This window comes from Pomacea canaliculata, linkage group LG1 (genome assembly GCF_003073045.1).
Source record: "Pomacea canaliculata isolate SZHN2017 linkage group LG1, ASM307304v1, whole genome shotgun sequence".
Classification (NCBI taxonomy): domain Eukaryota; kingdom Metazoa; phylum Mollusca; class Gastropoda; order Architaenioglossa; family Ampullariidae; genus Pomacea; species Pomacea canaliculata.
In genome coordinates, this window is record NC_037590.1 from 15,235,523 (window position 1) to 15,252,960 (window position 17,438).

The 17,438-nt window shown below is 43.8% G+C and overlaps 1 protein-coding gene across 1 annotated transcript in view; it reads left to right on the top strand.

Moving 5' to 3' along the window:
• Nucleotides 1-15,782, top strand: part of LOC112567716 (ubiquitin-conjugating enzyme E2-24 kDa-like) — a 38,298-nt gene extending 22,516 nt beyond the window's left edge. Inside the window, exons 2-3 of the mRNA XM_025244534.1 lie at nucleotides 12,665-12,797; nucleotides 15,525-15,782. Of these exons, the coding sequence (XP_025100319.1) occupies nucleotides 12,665-12,797; nucleotides 15,525-15,782 (391 nt within the window). The remainder of the gene's footprint in view (nucleotides 1-12,664; nucleotides 12,798-15,524) is intronic.
• The last annotated feature ends 1,656 nt before the right edge of the window (nucleotides 15,783-17,438 follow it).

Genomic DNA, 17,438 nt, shown 5'->3' on the forward strand with positions numbered 1-17,438 from the left:
GCATCTTGAACAAGGGACCTCACACAGCGCTGTCACGTGTCTGAGTGTGGTCGTTGGGGGTGGGGTGGGGGTACAGGGGCAGGGCGGGACTCCGGGAGGACTCTGCAAGTCAGAACGTCTTGGATCCGATAACCAAATGACGTCATTACACGGCCGCCATGCGAATGTGCTCTACCCTCCCCCCTCACAACGCACGCACGCACGCACGCTCCTGCGTTGCCTGGATAAGCGCTGCTGTTGCTAGACAACACGGTGGTCACAGATACGGCTTGACCACACGGGAAGATCGGAGTATGGCGATCTTGGGGACGCGTTTGTCCGTGGTCCTTTGCTCTATAACCTCTTATCTACCCTTCCCCCACCGCCTCGCCCCCTTTACCTGTTGACTTGCTCCTGAATGACTATTGGACCATATAGAAGTGTTTCCGGGGCGTGATCGTATTAAAAAAAAAAAGTATTTCTTGAATGTCGTCTTACCCGGTCACAGTTGTAGCTGTCAGCTTAAAAAAATTTTTTTTAGCTCATTTCATAAGAAACACGGCTTACAAGTCTGCAATTATACCATTTCCCCCTGCTCACCCCAATTCTTCATCTCGTCCCCTCCCAGCTCTCTCCATCTTTCCCTGGTTGAGGTGAAAACACCGACGTGGACAACAGGTAACGATGCTAAGAGACTACACCTACATCGCCATCGGCGCTGACGACGGCTCGCTCGTCTCCATCTGCAGCCGAAGGCAGACCGGAAGTGCCGTCAAGGCATACTTGCTGGGGTCGGAGGTCGCCAGCTGCCCGCGCATCGGAGCCTCGCAGACGTAAAACTACCTCCAGCCTGCCTGCAAAGCTCACTTTGTCCGCCGCCCCTTGTGACAGGGTTGCCTAGGGTAGGCAGGGTCTAGGCTCGAGCCTGCTTGGTAAAAGGTTTGTAAACCATCGGCGCCAAGCTCTCGCTTTCTTTCAGCTCCCAGCTTCATTAAGGACCTACCCGATTTGTGGCACATATCACGCTCAAAACACTCCTTTCATATCACTTATTAATACATCGAACAGGAAATCGCAAGGAGAAACAGGAATCTCGAGAAATTTAAATAAAAGCTTGTTCCTCGCCTGTTTAAATATCCGCTTGGACCCGAAGCCATGTGTGAAGTCGTTACCGGGGAGATCATGGCCGACACAGAAGTGTCTTCCTCCAGTGGCCCTGTGGCTACAATACATACAGAAGCATGCTTTATCTCCTCCAGCGACATTGAGTAGCAGCACGAACACCTGATTTTATTTATCTCGAGAAATGTACTTCAACTTTTCAAGCCACAGTATTGAAGTCGTGACCGGCGACACAATGTGTTGTTAATCACGTGCACACGTAAATGATAAGGAATATATGCAAGAACCTTTTCAAAAATGAATTTTTGCTTTTCCATTTTTAAAAAAAGTAGCAGATGATAATCTATCTTTTGTTTACATTTATTTACACCAACAACTGTTTTAAGTAACTATGCCAATGTAAAGTTGCAAATCACTCCCAATTGTAAATTTTCACACTAGGAGTTTTTGACAGTACGTAGCTTAAGGGATGTTAAAGGATGAATTGTTATGGTCACCTACTAAATTTGAGAAGATCAAAAATGTTTACCATCTGTTATTGTGGCTTTTTTAAAATTTTTTTGTTTTTTTTTTTTTTTTGGTCTGCTGTCTGAGCATGGGGCTGGTATTTGGGGTTTCGAACCTTCACAATCCCCAGGTTCAAACATGTTAGGTTTAATATTTTCAGGACTATAGAACAGTTTTGACACTCCTCTTCGCCACTGGAGCACTAATAAATAAAGATCGTCTGATGAAGCCGATGTACTGCGCCATCTTGTGGCCGTTATGCTCGCACCGACAGCGTGGACGCCACCGGCTGTGACGTGGCGCGGTATTCGTGCTGCCAACGTTGAAATTAGATAATAAATAAACCACCGTGTTTCAGACCCTGAAATTCACCGAATTTATTTATATTATCTCTACCTACCAGAAGCTGTTTATAACTGTTTATAGTGACACTTTACCGTCGAGAGACAGGAAAGAGGTCAGCTGCATCCTTTTCACCACACCCTGGGTATCTGCAAGCCTTCCCGTAATGGTGTACTTACAATCGCTCGTGCAGCATGCTTACAGGTTTGAGAGAATGCGCTCTTCAGCTGGCATGTCAAAAATTCCAATGTTAATAAAAAGGCGACGTTTTACGATTCTGTTAAAAGTGGATTATTTAAAGCCGTTGGAGAAGTCATTGGCTGTTTGTCTTGATACCCATCCATCAGCTGTCAAGCACGCAGCGAAAGGCTTATGCAGGGAAGCTGTGCAAGGGGAATGGGGAAATGGGGAACGCTTTTTGACAGGCAGGCTCCTGCTTCAACATTCCCTGGCCTTTCCGCCCCCTTTTCCTTTCATCTTTTGTCGTAACCGTCGTCATGATATTTTTTAAGGTGTAGCATCAAGGAGAAATGCGATACGGGAGCCATTTTGTCGGGGGATGTAGTAGGGAGCAGGTTACTTGTAAGGTTAGCTTTTTTTTTGTCATTTACTTTTTATTTCCTTTCCTTTTGTCAGTTCGCTTCGGTTTATCCAAGTACAGCAGGCCTTTAGGAGACATGGTTCAGAATCAGGAGATTGGGGCGTCAGACGGTCAGGCATGAGTCTGACGGACACAAACTAACTGAACGGAAATGAAGACTGACTCTGTTCGCCATGTACTGAGCATGCTAAGGGCCATGTAAACTGTTCAGGTGTTTCTATACGAGTTCCGCCAGCGACAGGAGAGGGTTTAACTAAAATTTTTCAGCCGTGTTGATATGCTTAAACAGAGCTATCGAGTATGATCCCATTGAACAGAAGGGAGAGGAGGTAAGCAGATTGAACACAGGGGAGTAGGGCGTTGAGTTGTGTGCCGTTAATAAATTGTCTTCAATGAACCGAGCGATAAGGCTATTTTAGCGGTTTTTTCCTTTTTCCATTTCTCCATTTTTTAAAATGGGTCCGGCAGGCAAGGCTGATGTCACGTGCCACCCAGCTTGGAGTAACACAAGGAAATTTTTCTAGAATGTTTCTTTTATTTATAAATTACTTCATATGCTTATCACAAATGTTTCTACATTTAAGATGTTCATGAAGGTATGTGTACGTGCGTGCTCACTTTTGAGAATTAGAATACGGTGTGGTAAACCTGAACAGCTTACATGGCAGACCGACTATGGCCAGAGGGTTAGATATCTATATCTACCCTCTCTGCTATGGCTTCACAGTTCATGTATGTTTAACGCATGCACCTGTATGAAGCGACTAAATGGGAATTTAACCGAGTTTGACACAGCAAACTATGAATGTAACCAATGCATTAACATAATCAAGCATGAAGGGAGTCAGACATGTGTTGTGGCGCACACACGTGGAAGTTAATGTAGAGAGAGAGAAGACAGAATAGATAAAGCAGGCTGCGCTGTTGTATGATTCGTGCTGCAGGCACTAGGGGGCTGTCAACTTGCTGCATAACCTGCTCAGGTGTTGATTCAGTAGATGTCCTGGGGCTGGTTTTGTTGCGACCACCTTTACCTAAGAAGATTAGAAATAGATAAACATAAATAAACAAACCAACTGGCTATAGGTACTCCAAACTGATAGTTGAATCCATAATAAATAAATCATAAACTAAAGGATTTTTTTTTTTACACCGCAAATACTTTCCAGGATATGATTTTTAAATATTTTATAATCAGGTAATTCAAAACTGAAATTTAAAAAACTGAATCTGAAAGATCAGCACACCAACAGTTAAGCACTAAACACTTCTAAAAAATCACTTTCTGGCAGCACCACTTAATAAACTGCCCAAATTTTTCACAGAGAAACTGAAAGATATTTGTAATATCACTCAAAGTGGAAAGTTCCAGCAAATGTCACTGCTGAGAAACGTAACACTGATTTATGCCAACACTCAAAAAGGAAAAAAAAAGTTAAAAATATTATAACGCTGCTTCTAATAAGGCTACAGAAATGGTTTTTGGTATCAATGGATTCATTTTAAGGAGCTTTTTCCAGAAATGCATTTATTTTGCTCCACAACACTTAGACCGATAACTATGTTGTGTGATCATTTGATGTATGCTTTTGGCATATTTTAATCAGCAGCAGCAATACAATTTAAGGCAGTAAATGTACACTGAAATATCACAGCATAGTAATTCTTTCATAGAGTATCAGTAGAAGCATGCCATATTCTGTTATTATTGGTAATTTGGCAGAATGAGAAAGTCCTGCTGAAACATGCAGCATGACTTCTGCAACTTTTGCACAGCTACCAAAAGAAATTTTTTTCTCCAAGAGGTCATTTCAAGAAACTGGACAGCTGCAGAATTTATTCAGAACCTGTCCAATGTAGTATTGGTTGGTAGTAACTAGCTATCTCATTCTCAAGAACATCTTGTTCTACTTCACAGGGATGAGCCTGTACAGTCCCAGATAACCTCAATGCTGCTTTCTGGTTCAAGACGAGCTTGTAATACCTGATCTGATTCAACAGAGATAACCTAATGGTGGCGCATTAAATTTCTTCAGAACCCATCTTCTGAATTAGCCTTGAGACTGATGTACTCTAATAAGGCTTGCTGTGTGGTGTGTACTTACTGTATCGGCACACCTGGCAGCAAGCCTTTGCCTTCTTCAACTGCTGCTTGCATTGGTTTTCCAGCAACTTATCTCATAACTTCATCTGCAGAAGTTTCTCCTGTTACCTTGACTGGTGTGACTGTTTCTTAATTTTCTCACTGTTATTTGACCATTGCTTCTGCTACTACCTCTCTTCTGACAACATACGGCTTCTACTTTTCCTGTTTCCTTTAGAAGACATGCAGCAGTACCTGTCTTTTCTGTCTTGCTGAAATCATGACCTCTGACCTTTGCTTGTTCACAACTTCTCTCAGTAACCCACTTCACCATATCATAAGCAGAGAAGATTGGTGATGGAAAGAAGCATGCCTTGACTTGTGAGAAAATAATAGGCAACTCATGCCTATTGCCAGCGTGTAGTCAGTTTTCTAACCAACTAACAGCATTTTTCATATCAAATGAACTTCAAAACATGAAATAATGTGTGAACTTACCAACAATCACTGTTAATTAGAGCAGTGTGGATAATGCAGTGAGAACCTCGACATTGATTCGACTCGGTTACATTGTCGGCCATGGAGGCGATTGGTAATGAAGCACAATCCGGTTTCACAGCATCTTTATTCACAGCAGGTCCCGATGGGTGGGAGCCGTTCTCTAAAGTCTAAACAACAAACCTGTTAGTTCGGTAGTTTAAACAATTTTACATCTTCTGATTCCAACATTAATCCAGTGTGTGCTTCGTTTCCGTGACAAATCGCTATCCAAACTTTTCAGTTCTGTTATTGCAATCTTTTCGAATCGAAAGTGGCCAAGTTTTTGGTATCAAATTAAAGTTTATTTTCTCTCTGTCTCCTAGTTAATGAGATTGCCTATTTCGAAATCCTTTAGTTTCACGAGTAGGAATTAAACAGGAAAGTGGAGTAGTGTGTCGGTACACCGTGACAAACGTCTGAAGATTTGGGTCGAAATTCGCTTGGATAGTGTGTGTGTGTGTGTATGTGTGTGTGTTCAAAATTTCTAATAGTACAAAGCAATATCATAAACTCGATACATAAAAGCATTGTGATCTGTAGTGATTTTTTCCGGTAGGAAAGCCGAAGTTCAAAGCTCGTGTGTGTATTAACAGTCAGAATGCGATCATCGCTGGACAGATCAGTGGTAGCGCGTGCACAAAGGAAGATTGGTGTGATCAGTATCTCGCCCCAGGACCACGTGACTTCCTTCTTGCGGTGCAGTCCAGTAATTTTAGGGAATCAACATCCCTGTGTGCTCAGGAAAGGAAGGCGGGACCAGAGTTCCGACTCTTTGAAGCTGCCAACGTGCTTATATGGAAAATAGTGGGGCTGGAGGTGGATAAAGCGCTTATTAAACAAATCGTTGCATGGCCGGTGATGGCCTCGTCAGTCGGTAGGTTCCCCCAGACGTAGTCTTGCACAGACAAGAAACTAAAGGTACAGACAGAGCCTTTTGCGAGTAGATAATTTGCTAGACGGGCGCGGAAGGTAGTGTGTGAAATAAAAGTGCTGCTAGAGAGAGATGCGAAGCGGCTACAGGTTACCGCTGACAGATAAGGGCTTTAAACAAGCCCCACGTGTTGTTTAAGATCTACCTGATTGTTTTTCCCCGGTTAATTGGGTTTAGTTGGGTACAAGAGGCTAATTCCGCATTTATGAGCGAATACCCCATTATGTTCACGAGATATGTCTTCAAACATCGACATTTTCATCAGTACCTGAAAAGAGGTCCGATATGTGACGTCATAGTAGTGCACGTTAATATTCGCTCTCAGCTCTCCTATTGGCTGTAGTTTTCACGAACGTATCCATATTCAAACATGAATAGCTTTTTTTTTTCCAATGATTGTACCTGTTTCTATGCATGTCGGCGGTTAAATAAACTGTTTGCTCAGAGTTCGGAAATCAATGTCCAGGAGGGAGCTAAGTCACTTGAAAAGTCGCTCCATATCGACTGTAAAGGCTAACCCGACGGCAAATCATTTTCAGAGGATTGCCTATGATAGTTATTTCTAAAATTATTCTCCGATGAGACTTTTTCAAAAATATTCCTAAAATATTGAAAGGTATTCTATTTCTTTAACAAGTTCAAACCTTTGGATTTCGTAGGTCTCACTAGGGTTTTGAGAAAAGGGTCAAGACCTTATTTCCTTTGAGATCACAAATGGTCGCTGATTGAGCAAAGCAAGCTTTAGCACGTTAGAATACAAATTTCACAACTCACGTGCGATTTTCTTTAAAAAAATAATCACGAAGCACTTTAATAACAAAGTGACAACAGTGTGTTCAGCTTACTTGCCAGGCTTTTGATGTGTGATTCCGTCCTTGGCTCAGGTTGGCCTTTAAACAGGGCTGAGGGCCGCGCGAGGCGAATAATCACGGACTTGTAAATTCGAGGAAAACGCTAACAGGATCGCGTGCGAAGTCGCAAGCCGCGGTCGAGTGGCGTGCGCACGTGCATGTGTGTGCGTGTTGGCCAGTTCCGCGCATGCGCTCTCCTAGCCAGTTTTTCTTGCGCATGCGTACTACTTCCCTGCCGTCGTGCGGCGGGTGATTCCAGCAGTGGGCGAGATGGTCGCTGGACACTCGCATGCGGTTCCGTGTCTTTGCAGGATTCTTGTCATGTCTTGTCACCGCCTTGACAGTCCAAGGCGACAGAAAACGAAGTTACTGGACGGTTACAACGTGGCATCCCTTGCAAGACACACCGGATGCGGCTCCACAACATCATTTGGAGGCAAGAGTTTAGTCGAGAACAAGTGTTGGCCAGTCCTACCAAACTCACGGAGTGGGTCATTGTACAAGAAAAAGACTCTCGTTTGTAAAACGAAACTTCGAACAGCGGTGGAAGTATTGGAGAGAATCGGAGACCGTCGTTGGACAGGCCTGTGTGATTTATGAGATTACTGATGAGAGGGCAGGAGTACACTCGGTAGGATAATCAGGATGGAATCACTACTCGCTCCTGTTTCCGTGTTTGACGCTTCCGCGAGAGCAGCAAACACCTAAAGGTGGGGAGGGGAGAGGGGAGTTGCAAGGAAGGGTGTGGTCATTGTACTGTTGTACGCACGCACGTGCACACACAACGTGAGAGAAAGGAGGGAGGGAGAGAAAAAGAACAGTAAGACCACCCACATCGTGTAAAACCTTCATTCCGCGGTTGAGAAAAATTCTGTTTCAGTAGTGAGGCTTGAACAAGAGCCACTAGCGCGGGTAATTTTGCATTCAGCTAATCGGGGGAACGGCGCCTTGTCAGGTTTGTGTGCAGCCCACCATCTCGACACCAGAAACCTAATGTTACCCGTTTGCTGCCTGTACCCGTACAAAAACTCCATTTTTCAGAAGTCTTACTGTGTTTATTCTTCTGGGGTCGAGGGATCAGGAAACACCAATGAAGTTGTTTTGGTGCTACTGTGTATTAAGAAAACACCCCAGAAATACATAAACACAATGAAGTACCCCGAGGAAGAGGGTTGTAAAGATAAAGTTTAGCGATGGTTACGAGAGTTAATGTTTGCGTGACTAGGAATATTAAGTAGATGACAATATTTATGTTGTTAGAATTTATGTGATCTTTGGCAAATACAAATTATTCAATCCATTTTTATTGCTTAATTTCAGTCGCTAGTTGAGATAACTTATTAATTAATTTTATTTTTGCACTGTCCAATGCGTGCAAATCTCGATATCAGTAAACAGACGTTTCACTTGTTCTTGACCCTAAGGAGGCCTGAAACATTTTAATAGACTCTTCCCTTTCACCACCGTCACGACCTGCTCAATTTGTTCTCTGTGTGTGTGTGTATTTTTTTTAATGTACAGTTACGACATCGGGTGGAGAAGGAGGCAGGGGTCAAGAAGCTTTGTCTCCATTGTTGCAATCTGACCTGGCGTGGAGAGGCCGACAGCCTGGCATTAAAGCTTGTGTTCAGTACCATCAGCCCACTCACACACATGCACAATGCTTGAGAAGACGGGGGAAGGACACACACACACAAAAAAAAAAGGTTGTGGGCTGTGGCCGTCCTCTACAGTAGGTGGCATCAGACGGCGTCAGGGTGGGCCTCGCTAGCTCCCTGTGCATGGCGTCAGTATTGATTTCTGATGCTTCTGGCTCGCTGGTTAGTCGCCTGCCCTCGACAGCTGGCGCGGTCTTGCACTTGATACACCGCTAAACTGGCTTTATTAACGAGCAGGGGCCGGGTGCGCAGTCTCCCTACCTTCTTTCTAACGGTCTTGCAAGCAGTCAGCTAACTGTCTTATAGGTACTTTTGCTGACGGTCAAGTTGGATGACAAAACGCCGCCACACTGGCATTATTAACTGTCAGGTTTGTTGTTGGTGAAACACCACTAAACTGGTGTTATTTAAAGGGCAGGTTGGATGGCTGAACTGCCGCTAAACTGGTGTTGGTTGACAAAACACCACTAAACTGGTTTTATTTAACGGGCAGGCTTGATGGCAGACACCGCCAAGCTGGGCTTATTTAACGAGCGGGTTGATTGTTAAGTAGGTAAGAATCAGGTGTTTCATTGTCACTGTCTGTTTATGTCTTCCTTTGTGTTCACTCTCATTACCCTCAGTCCTCCCTGCCCCATCTCTCAAAGCCTAGCTCCGGTTTGTTTTTTTTTTTCCTTTCTTTGCGAGCACAAGTGTGTGCAAGCAAAGGTGAGGCGGTGCTTGAGCGGTCGGTATTGTTGGCCAGGACACAGGATTCTTGTATCAACAAGAGATTTCTTCATTACTCACCGTACACACACACACCCATGAGGTTGTGCGCGCGCACACACACACAAACACGCTTACACCTAGAATAGTTCTGTAGTCTGATGATGTCTGTGTAGAGAGATTTTTAGTCCGATGTTTTCTGTTTTCTTCACGAACAAAGTCACTCTCTGTCACATGAGGTTTAGTCAACACATGACACAACTTCAACTCCAACAGCAGAACTGCTTTGACATCATTGACATGAAAGAAGACGATGATGACAACCATCTGGTAGGCCGAAGACGACAGGTATCTGTAGGCTCAAAACGATTAGTGTCCGGTAGGCTCACTTCTAGGAATTAATAGGTTGAAAATGATGAATAATATTTAGTAAACTCCAGACAGACATGTGGTGTCTGGGAGGCTGAAGATCGACGCCTACATTCCTGTAGCTTGACTGACATCTGACAGGCTCGAGGCTCAGACGTGTGCACTCAAGACGGAGGCCTTCACTGTCAGGGACTGTTTAATTAAACATTCATGTCGCTCAGCACCACAGCCAGACAGGTTGCACTCTCTGCACCAGCCAGGAAATAATAAGAACACAGGAAAATAAACTATATGAAAAGTAATCAAACATAGCATTTAAAAAAAACAACAGATAAGCATGTAACGAGCGTTTAAATGATGCTCTGAGTTTGAATGGCGGATGCAGTATGAAAGAGTTATATTGTTTGAAAGTAAAGGAGGAATGTACATTTTATCTTCATGTAGCAGTCTTTGTGAAGTGGAATCCACAGAATGCGAGAGTCGGATGCGGGACAAAGGGTTTTTAGCAGGATGTAGACAGGCGAGATCAGAAAATGTCCAGTCAGGAATCGCTTTAGCAGGGAGTTGAGAACTTACAGTTCTTACTTTAATTGGTAAGCCCACCTCCCCCCAACTTCCTCTCCCTACAGGTTGTCCAGTCCTAGAGGTGACACTACTACTCGAGTCCTGAGTTCGGCCCCAGAAGGCATCGCAGCTGGTTTTGAGACTCCACATGGCACTGGCTCTCTCTCTGTGAGTAGGGATGGGACACTAGAACGTGCATGTGCGACTGTTGATTTTTTTTTTTTTCGAGAGGGTTGGCTGGAGGACTTGTTCTCTCAAGTGAGGTTGTTAGAGAGACAACTGTTTACTACAAACGGCACCTGTGTTCGCCAGCGCGTGCATTTCCCAGCATCCGCCACAACCCGGCCGACAGTCATCCCCAGCAGACTAAATGCCGGACAAGGGCAGTCGGCACGAGCCATCAACGGACAATCATTGGCACAGTTGTGTGACGATCAGCTCCCAACAACCACCACCACCAACACACAAGGATCTGGGGCTGCGATGGGGTCAAAATTGGGAGCAGGAGTTAGCCGGTGGCCGTGTAATGGCTTAGCGAAATGTATTTTTTTTATTTTATTTTAAAAGAGAGAGAAAAAAAAAAACAGACGACAGCAAATGTCAGATGAGCCATTTTCATCTGCTGCCCTCCAGACATCGCTTTTTCCAAGCGTTTACCCCGACCTGTGCTGGGTGATTTCGTCGAGTGACTGCGTTACCCACCAGGCGCACAAACATGGCGACATTTCTGGCGGAAGTGGGGTGTGTGTGTTCGGGGGTGAGGACGATAGTGTCGGTGTGAAGTGCGCATGCGTGCCTTAGTGTCACGTGCGACCCACACTCGCGGTCTCGGCTAGCCCTCACTCGCGTGCTCCTTGTAGGGTATAGTGGGGGGATGGAGGTCGGGTGGAGGAAGGGTCCGGGGATTGATGGTTAGTGCACTTGACTCCGGTGCTAAAAGGTCGCTGGCTTGAGGGTCGGCGCCATGGAAAACTTCCCTTGCCCACCCAGCTCAATATCTGGTACCCTCATATAATACCCGGGAAGGTTAACAATAGTCCTACCTTCCACATGCCGCGCATTATCCACGGTGAGCCACTTACAGTTGATTGCTCCTACAGCCACTAGGCCATGGGACCTTTTGTTCATGCTGGATAAAAAGGTTGCTTATTTTTGCCTAGAAAAGAAAGAAAATATTACCTGTGGAGTTTTTAAACAGGTACCTCTGAATTATTAACGAGAGCGGGTTTTGTCGAGGGACGATTGGGTGATTATGCAGTGATGGGTGGAGGAGGAGTGGGTGTCGAAGAGTCTGCTTCATCTTCCAACTGTAACTGCACATTTGCAGACCTGGCTTGCACCTGTAGCCTGATGCATGTGCGAACCCCTTCCCCCTCCTTCGTGAGCTTCTCTGCACGTGTCTTTCGTGTGGCCACATGCCTAATCTGTCAGCCTGCGAAACCTGGCGGGTACCAGGCTAGACAAGAGACTGCAGAATACCCTGTAGATAACTGGCGTCTGATAATACACCCGTCCTTCTCGCCAAGTTTTCTCAGGTTCAAATAATCTGCTTTGCTGTAACGAGTAGCCACCTAACACACCTACTGTAACGAGTACTGGATGTGCTTTTGTTTGTGTGTGTGTGTGCGCGCGCGAGCGCCAAAATTTCTTATCTTTATCAACACTCCTTTTTTTAAAAAAAAAAATTCTTAACTAGAAAGACACCATTTTGGGATTAAGCCACATCAGACGAGAAACCATCGCATTGCCTTGCTTACTTTATCATAACCGAAGCGGTTCTTGCCGCATGACTTGCTTGTTCACGTTTCCAAGCCTCATCAGCACATATCTTCAATTGTTTTCCCAGAAATCATCGCCTTCGTTGCAAGCACACCAACAGTATATCAGTAAACCAAATCCATTTAATTTTATGGAGACCCCGATCTGTTTTCATGCCGCCATAGTTATCAGTTGATGAGAGGAGGGTGCCACCAGAAAGTTGACAAGATACTTCCTCCCTTTTCTTCCAGGGAGCTAGAATTCACTCATTTTTTAAAAAGAATACTTTGAAGAATGTTGATTCCCTGTAATAAGAATGGCAAGTGAGCACTGTGCAGTAGTCAACTAAGAAACCTGAAGGAATTTGTAAGAACGAGGTTTGGGGATTAGTGGTTGCGTTTTCAAGGACTATTATTGGGGAACTGGTGATCGAAAATTTAGTGTGTGCCTGGGAACTAGAGTAAAATGGCTTCATTCTGACATTTTTGTTTTTTTGTTTGTTTTTGTTTTTTTGCTTCTGTAAATGATGATTTTGCCGTTCTGTTTAGAATACCAATGACGCACGTGACATAAAATTCTTCACCCCAGTAGGTCTAAAAATAAATCGTCTCGATTGATTCGGTATTATTTTTATTTATTTACTTTTTGCAGCGCTGGACCCAAGGGTGACAACTTGTACGAGTGGGCATCCACGATCTTAGGACCAACTGGTTCTGTCTACGAAGGTGGTGTGTTTTTCCTGGATATCAATTTCTCCACAGAATACCCCTTCAAACCCCCAAAGGTGAGCAAGCACATAAAGCACTTACATCTCTCGCCTATCTCCCATAAAAAGCCCAACTCCATCAAAGAACACTAGTTTAGCCGTTAGTTAGCTCTCTGGGTGCGAGCTTAACCCTTCGCCAGCAGTTTCTGGCGTTGGTAGGTTCACACAAGGATGGGAAGTAGACAGCAACAGTAGGCAGATCGTTGTTCCGCATTCACTTGGTATTGACTGGCGCCGCAACACAAATTCCACCGCCGCCTTATTCTGCTGCATGCTGTCGTGTAACATCAGTGTTAATCGTGCTTAGAGTTTTCTTGTTGGCAGAAATTGGCGTGGGCTGTCGACTGTCTTGAGAGATTACACAAAAATACTCCCCCGTCTCACCCTGGGGGAAATGTGAGGGTGGTGTGTGTGGGGGGGGGTGAAACGTTTGCCTTAAGCTGCGAGGAGTAGGTGGCTTAGAGAGTATGCGAAAAAGATTGGGGGGAGTCCCAAATTTTAAGTATAATTTTTAAGCACTGATCAGCTACCACTCCCCTTCCTGCTCACAAGAATAGGTATGTAAAATGGGAAACAGCAACTACAACTCCGATACATCAAAAAGCGGCAACAGGCGCTTTAGCAGAGATATTGATCCAGCAACAGAAATTCCTGGGAGGCTTGTAAGCAGATAAAAGGGAAAGAGACGTTTTTGATGGCTGGTTTGATTTCCTTTTGCAGTGGAGTAAAACACTTAAGGTTAGTAGCTAATGTCGTTAAGGGGAGGCCACTGGGTCAAGTGAGCGAGAGTGTTGGGGGAGGGGGATGAGAGGACAATATTGTTTTTCATAAATAGAAACTGTTCAAAATTGTACTAGGGGAAAGTATTATTTTAGCTTTGTTATTCTAGGGTGTCTGTAAAACAGACCTGCATGTTCACACAAACACACAAAGCTTATTAAAAGGCCCAGGCTTTAAGGCTACAGGCATGTGGTCAAAGCCACCATCTTCACTGCCATGTCTTACAGTTTAAAAACAAAACAAACAAAAAGACCAGGAGTGAGAAAGACCATTGTTATAGCTTGGGGTGGAAGGATGAGCCATGTATGGGGGCATGCTGCCAACCAGCAGTGACAAAGTTATTAACTGCTGTCACACTAGTGGGGAAGGGAGAGAAAGAGAGTTGTAGCAGGTCTTCTTTTACGAGCTACTTTTATTGCATTCATTCTTTAATTCACTGGCGGTTTTATTAATTGGTATAAAGCAGTTGATCAGTCTTTTGACTTTCCGTCAATCAACTGTAGACTAAATTCATTCATGAAAAGAGACCTTGCTTGGACTTACTATAAGAGTACTTTACAACTTACTTTCATGATAGATTATTGTGTAAACTTCAGACTTTAAAAGTACAGTTTGTGAAGACATTAGTAGCTCTCACTTTTGAAACTCCAGTGATATTCTTTTCTAGAAGAGATTGTTGTGTTATCACTTTAGAGATACAGTCAAATCTCCCTACTATGGCCACCTACCGGGACCGGAGCAAAGTGGCATAGTAGCGAGAGTGGCATAGTAGAGAGGGTCGAAAAAAAGGCTTTATTGCTCAAGTTACCGTCAGTCCAAAGCAGGGTGGGCAATATTTTCCCAGGGGCCGCATGAGAATTGGGATGGTTTTAGAGGGCGGACTAATATAGTTAACTCAGTTTTACGCAATATTGTATGTTAGTATATGTACAGAGACAGGAGGCCTTTGCTCTGGTCCAAAGCTCTCAAGAATCGTCGGCTTCGCAGCTGTCTCCTCTCATTCTCGCCCCTACCTCCACCCCTCCAACCACATCCGCGCACCTGCATCCTGTCGCTAGTCGACCCCCTCACACCTTCCCTCTGTCACGTGTGCTGTCACCCGGCCAGCGACCCCCCCACATTGCCAGCCTCCACTCTCCCTGTGTGTGTGTGCTTTGTTCCATCCCCACCTAACTGCGATGTCCACACTACCATACAGTATAGTAATCGAGCACTGCGTGGAATTTCACAACTTGTGCTTTAACAATCACAAAAGTGGCATAGTAGCGAGAGTAGGGTGGCATAGTAAATTTTTTTTTACATTGAATTTATAGTCGGGACCGAGCAAAAGTGGCATAATACCGAGAGTGGCATAGTAGTGGGGTGGCATAGTAGGGAGATTCGACTGTACTAGCAAAAAAAAATATTGTGCTACCATCATTTCAGAATTTTTATAGTTTCAGTCTCATTTTACAGATGATAATTTCCTAAAGGGGTAAATCGGCTTTAAATAGCAGTGTAATTCTTACAGGCTTATTTATACATATTTGCTTTACATGTTTGACCAATTCCGAAGGACTAACAGTAGGTGCAGTAAAGCTTTGTGTAAGGGTTTTTTTGTTATGGACATTGTTCCTTATTCTTTGTTCTTTTATCTTTCAGGTGCTTAACAAATGCTAGAATATAAAAATCTTCATCAGTTATCATAATTACAAAATCTGCTTAATATTTAAATATGAATATGAACAAAATCAGAAAACTGACTGGTAAAGGGAGACAAGTGAAGAAGAGTACTCTGAATGGTCATAAAAATGTAGGGTACAAACAGTAATGTCATTTACTGCTCCTTCGTCCTGCAGGTACCATTGTTTAGTTTTAGGGTTTGGGATTAGGTTTTTAACAAATAAAATGTTTATCTTAAAGGTGATAGTTTTCACTGGTCTCCCCTGATGGCTTGATTTCTAATCTGTGATTTTTTTTTTTCAGGTTGTGTTCAAGACAAGAATATATCATTGCAATATCAACAGCCAAGGTGCCATCTGCCTAGACATCCTGAAAGACAACTGGAGTCCTGCGCTGACAATCTCCAAAGTCTTGCTTTCTGTCTGTTCTCTGCTCACCGACTGCAATCCAGCTGACCCCTTGGTCAGCAGCATCGCCACCCAGTATGTGAACAATCGCCAGGAGCATGACCGCGTGGCTCGCATGTGGACAAAGAGATATGCTGCTGGCTTCAACAGCTAGACAGTTCTCTCCCCTCTTAAACCCTCACACCCCCCTTCATTCCCTACAATCCTATTTGGAGTGATACAATACATTTCTTTGTCATGTGTGTGTTGTGTGAAGGATGGTCGTGGTGCTACCCGGCAGTGCTGTGGGGGTAGCCTTGTGGATAGTGAGCTTAGGCAGTTGACTCTTGACCAGATGGAGACTATTCTCAGCATGGGCCTTCTGTTGGGAAAGGAAGAAAGTAAAACAGCTACACATGCTTATGTGCACCTGCAGCAGCCAGGAATGGGTAGGTGGAATAACCCATTTTGGAAGCATCTGTAGCTTTTTTTTCTTCTTTTTGGTCCAAAATGTGAACTTTGGAACACAGATTCTGGCATGGAGGGTCTTCATAGATGGATTTTATACTGGCATTTTCATGACTTTGTTCACAGTGTTTGATTTTCACAAATTGTCCAGAAAACCTACAGCCAATCAGAGCAGATGCTGCCCACCAGCTGCATGTGAGGACTGAAATGCTGTGTCAAGATGTGGGAGCTGAGAATGTATGTGGGGACTGAGAAAATTTTCATATTCTTCCATCTGGAGTTTGCTAATTGGTTTTAAAGGCACAGTTGGAAGGAATTCACAAAGAGCAGAATACGCAAATGGAACTATAGTTTGCACCTACGATTCTGACCAGAGCAGCTTCAGTTACAATTTGCAGCAGGTGTGATGGTGATGAACTTACATCATGCACAGGCATTAACTGGAAGGCACTACATTGTTTAGACTTTGTGCAAATTTTGGTGAAAATCGTTGGAAGCTGAGTGCATTCAGTCTCCACCACATACCTACCTGTAGAACTACTTCTTATCACGTGTACATGACTCATCTCCCAACAAATCTGAGATGACCTTTTGAAGCAGAAGACTCAACATACAAGTGAATTGCTTAGAGATCAAATATGCACATTATCAGATGCAGGTTTCGAGTCCTTTTGCAGCATGTATTCTCAGTTTGCCATGATGCCTGCATTTGCAGTTTGACCAAATCCTGCCCTGAATTAGTTTCAAAGGCAACAGTGTTAAGTGTGCTGACGGTTTGGTGACTGTGTAGCTGGAAGTACAAGTGAAATGTGTCAGTAGCAGTAGAATTGCCAATCTCTTTCCTCATGTCATCCTCACAACCAACAGCACAGTGCAGATGCTGCCTCCCAGAAGTGGATATGTTCCCTAATCTTGTTTCAGTTTGCTTCTCACATAAGTTCACACGGTAAGTTTATTTCATAAAAACCCTTTCATCCCTGTTGCCTCCAGAATATTGGAAGCTTTAGTTAGAAGATTTAATGCACTTTGTGTTAAGGAGTGGTTGGCGAAGATATGTCCGTTTAAATTTTGGGCTAGTATTACTACTATTAGGGCCATTGTAGGTTGGATTGGTTTGTGCTGTATTTAATGTTGTAGTTTGATGAGAAAGCATGAAGTAGGATATTTTATTAAAAACAAATTGTGGTGTTTTAGTTGATACATTTAGTATGTCAGCATACACAAGTGTGAAAGTTTTCTTTATAATGAGAGGAAGTTGCAGCAGCCAAGTGCATTGGTGGTCAGTTAGCAGCCAGTATGCAGCAAAAGTGATACAATGTAAAACATAAAATAACAATAATATTCAACAGGTTTGAAATATTCC